The 3,587-nt window shown below is 46.3% G+C and overlaps 1 protein-coding gene across 2 annotated transcripts in view; it reads right to left on the bottom strand.

Moving 5' to 3' along the window:
- The window catches only part of RWDD3 (RWD domain containing 3), a 24,922-nt gene extending 23,468 nt beyond the window's left edge, over nucleotides 1-1,454 (bottom strand). For both annotated transcript variants that reach the window (XM_006882423.1, XM_006882424.1), the window contains exon 1: nucleotides 1,370-1,454. In XM_006882423.1, coding sequence (XP_006882485.1) covers nucleotides 1,370-1,454 — 85 coding nt within the window. The remainder of the gene's footprint in view (nucleotides 1-1,369) is intronic.
- Nucleotides 1,455-3,587: the final 2,133 nt, after the last annotated feature.

The following is a 3,587-nucleotide window of genomic DNA, read 5'->3' as shown; positions in this document are numbered from 1 at the left end:
GGGACAATGGAAAAATTCCTGAGTTTAACTTAGCTGAGAACTATAGAAACCTGAGTTTAATTCAGCTGAGAACTATAGGGGCTGTTTTAATTTTAATCTTTCACCACAGATTAGGACAGAATACAATTTGACTATTACTAAAAAAGTACTAAAGAAGAACATCTCTAAATTGTAAGCTTCAAGAGGACAGGACTGGTGCTTCTCACAGTTGAGCCTCTAATAATGTCGATAAGAGGGAAGGATTTAAAATATGTGGGCTGAGTGAATTAATGTTCTTTATGAGAAGAACCTATAATTGGTGACCATACTTCAGCGGACTAACAACTACAGAAATAAGGCATCAACATGGAAGCAAGGGGTTCAAGAAATTGTTAGCTACCCTTGACTCGTGCTCATCTGTTAATGCTCCCCCATCCCCAGTATACAAAGGTTGGAAACTCCCCAGGGTAACTGAACTCCCCCCACCCCCCAGCATACAGATTGGACCACTTAGCATTCACAGGATTTCAAGGCTGATTTTCAAAAGTAGACCACCAGGCCTTTCTCCGTAGTTTGTCTTAGTGGGGAAGCTCCATTGAAATATCACAGCATTACACACCTCTAGGACTGGACAGTTGGGGGCTGCACAAATGGTGCGTTGATGCGCACTGACCTAATTCACTCATTCATTCATTCATTTACTGACTACGAGAGAGCTGAGCTCTGAGGGCGTAGTTCATAGAAGTCGTGCAGCTTCCTCAAAGACCATGTGTCTCTGGCGGTTCAAATTCACCAGCAGCTGGACCAGAGAATGACGGGCAATTTCTTCCAGTTCAATTTACAGCCTCAGAAACTCAAAATCAGCTATGAGTTCATTCTGACTGGTCAGCAGTAAGATAGAAAACTGACAGCTGACCATGTGCCTGTACTAGGTTCTTGTGGTTTTATTATGACAAAGCAGGCAAGATCTTTGCTTCCATTCAATTTAAAAAAACAAACACTTATATATTGTTAAAACTGTAGTGGGTGCTATTAAGCCGTTTATAACGCAATTTGGGGACGTCAGGACAGGCCTTTTTAAGGTGAAATCTGAAGGATAAACATGTTGGCCGATGAAGGCAAGCGGGGAGCACACAGCTCAAGCAAAGCAGAGACTGGCCCGCGAGAGACTTGGTTCACTGCAGAGCTGCGAAGTTGTCACCATCCTATTCACGTTTTAGAGGGGTGCCTAACATTTCCCCATGCCCACTGTGTCATTTCAAACAAAACAACTGCCAACCGTGGGCCCCGATTTGGAGTGGCAGAAGGAGGTGAGGACCCCTCAGGGAGGAGGGGCGCCGGAGCGAGCACAGAGATCGCTGCTCTGACCCTCTGGCGCGGGGATAGTCACCTGAGCGGCTCAGCACCTCCCACTCGTCCTGCCCGCAGAAAATCGCGGACAGGGCCAAGAGCTCCTCCTGCACAGGGTCCGCCATGGCCACGTCGCCCCGCGGCTGCAGACACCGCCCCTTCCGCCGCTCCACTGCTGTCGCCGCCTGAGCATTGCGGTCAGGCGGCCACCAGGGGGCGCCCCGCACCTCCGCGGAGCGCAAGGCCCTGCAGGACGGGGAGAGGAAGTGGGTTAGAGAGATGAGATGGAGAACCTCTCGGATTTGGCAACAACAAGCCAAGCACCCCAGTAACTTCTGCCTGTGGTCCCCAAACGAATCATCCAGTCCTTAGTTTGACATTTTATCTCAAAGACTTAAGCCGATCTCCCCCTGGGCCAACAGGCACTAACTATCATGGTAAAGCATTAAAACTATCAATGATTTCATCTTACTTGGATTCACTATCAGCACCCTTGATACTAGCAGTCAGGAAATCAAGAGGCTTATTGCCTTAGGCAAGTCTTCTGTCAGAGCCCTCTCCATGTCAGTTAGAAGACTAAGATGCACCTGATTCAGGCCGTGATCTTTTCAGACACTTGCTATGCAACTGAAAACTAGACAGTAAATAAGGATGACAGAAGAATTAATGCCTTTGAGTTGTGGTGGAGAAGAGAACCGAATATCCCATGGATTGCAAAAGAAAAAAACAGATATGTCTTGGAAAACAAGCAGCCAGAGTACACTCATACTTTGGGCGTGTTGATAGGAGAAGATACTCATTGGAAGGGAACATCATGCTTGGAAAGGTAGAGAGTCAGCAAAAGAGAAGACCCCAGAGAAATGGATTGATGCAGCAGCTTGCAGCAATGGACTTAAGTGTGTCAGAGATGATGAGGATGGCACAGGATAGGACAGGATCCAGGCCTGTTGTTCACAGGGTCGCTATTAGTCATACTCCACGCTAAGGCACCTAACAACAGCACAGCAGGCAGTAGTCTATGAGTAAGAACTCACAGCACTGCTGTGGGCCTGTTTTTTTAAGGAGTGGTGGCTTAGTGAATTACTTGTTGAGCTACTGACAGAAAGGTCTGCAGCTGGAAACCACAAGAAGCTGCACGGAAGAAAGGTGAGGCCTTTTTAAATCTATCATGTGAGCGATTCCGTGGTAATGGGAGCGATTCCGTGGTAATGGATTAAGGAACCTGACTGGCTCAGTAGTTAAGTGCTCTCCTACTACTAACTTAACTGGCTTAGTTCAAATGCTCTAGTAGGGGGAAAGCTAGTAATTTGCTTTCATAAAGATCACAGCCTAGGAAACCCTTTGGGGTAGTTCTACTCTGTCCTATGGATATGAGAATGTCAGAATGTGAAGATGCAAATGACAACAAAGACCCTGGAGAATCTCTTTCATAGGGGACTCAACAGCCACTATTGCTTTCTTGAGCACAAAGAGGTCTCCCAGCAAGCCGCAAATCCTTTAACTTTAACCCCACGTCCTTGCCTAGAGATAACATTAGGCTTCTGGAGTCAGGAATACAAAAGAACATGGGGGCAGGGGAAGGAGAGGAAAAAAAGCAACAGGAGAAATGACCAGAGGACAAGCTTAGTTGGTGGGCTCAGGATTGAGCTATTGGTGATACTGCATTCAACAAAATAGACACAACTCTGAATCCTGGAGCTACTAGTGACCTGGAGCAGACTTTAGGGCTGCTGTGCCATTGAACTAGAGCTATAAGCTTTTTGTCCAAGTTTGTTGGAGGCCTGGGGGTACAGCCATAATTAACAATACTAAAAGCCACTGGTGTAAAGCCATGGGGGGCTGAGATGCCTGTGAGAATGTTTCAGAAGCTGTACTGACTAGCTCTATCTTCCTGTCACCCTGACTTCCCTATGCAGGAGTGGCATCCACTTCCTAAATAACACCAGAAGTTCTAAGAACTTTGAGAAATGTTCATAGTTGTAGAGGGGCTTCAGGCCTGACAGCAATCAACAACAACCACAATATGGTTTGGTGTGGTCTATGAACTATTTTATCAGATTTGGCACCCAGGAAAGCAGTAAGATTAGTGTTGGAATGGGAACAAATATGACTCTCTTCCAGTTAGTTAACCAGGTATGCAGCTGTCTTCCAAATTTCCTGGCCCAAAATGGTGAGCACTTCAAGTTTGCATCTGCTATTTTGAAATATCGATTGGTATCCCATCAATTCCTAAGGCTTTATTTGGTTTTTCCTGCCAA

The sequence above is a fragment of the Elephantulus edwardii genome, unplaced genomic scaffold (assembly GCF_000299155.1).
Source record: "Elephantulus edwardii isolate Elephantulus edwardi_28Jun2011 unplaced genomic scaffold, EleEdw1.0 scaffold00020, whole genome shotgun sequence".
In the NCBI taxonomy this organism is placed as follows: domain Eukaryota; kingdom Metazoa; phylum Chordata; class Mammalia; order Macroscelidea; family Macroscelididae; genus Elephantulus; species Elephantulus edwardii.
This window is presented reverse-complemented; position numbering and strand designations above follow the sequence as displayed.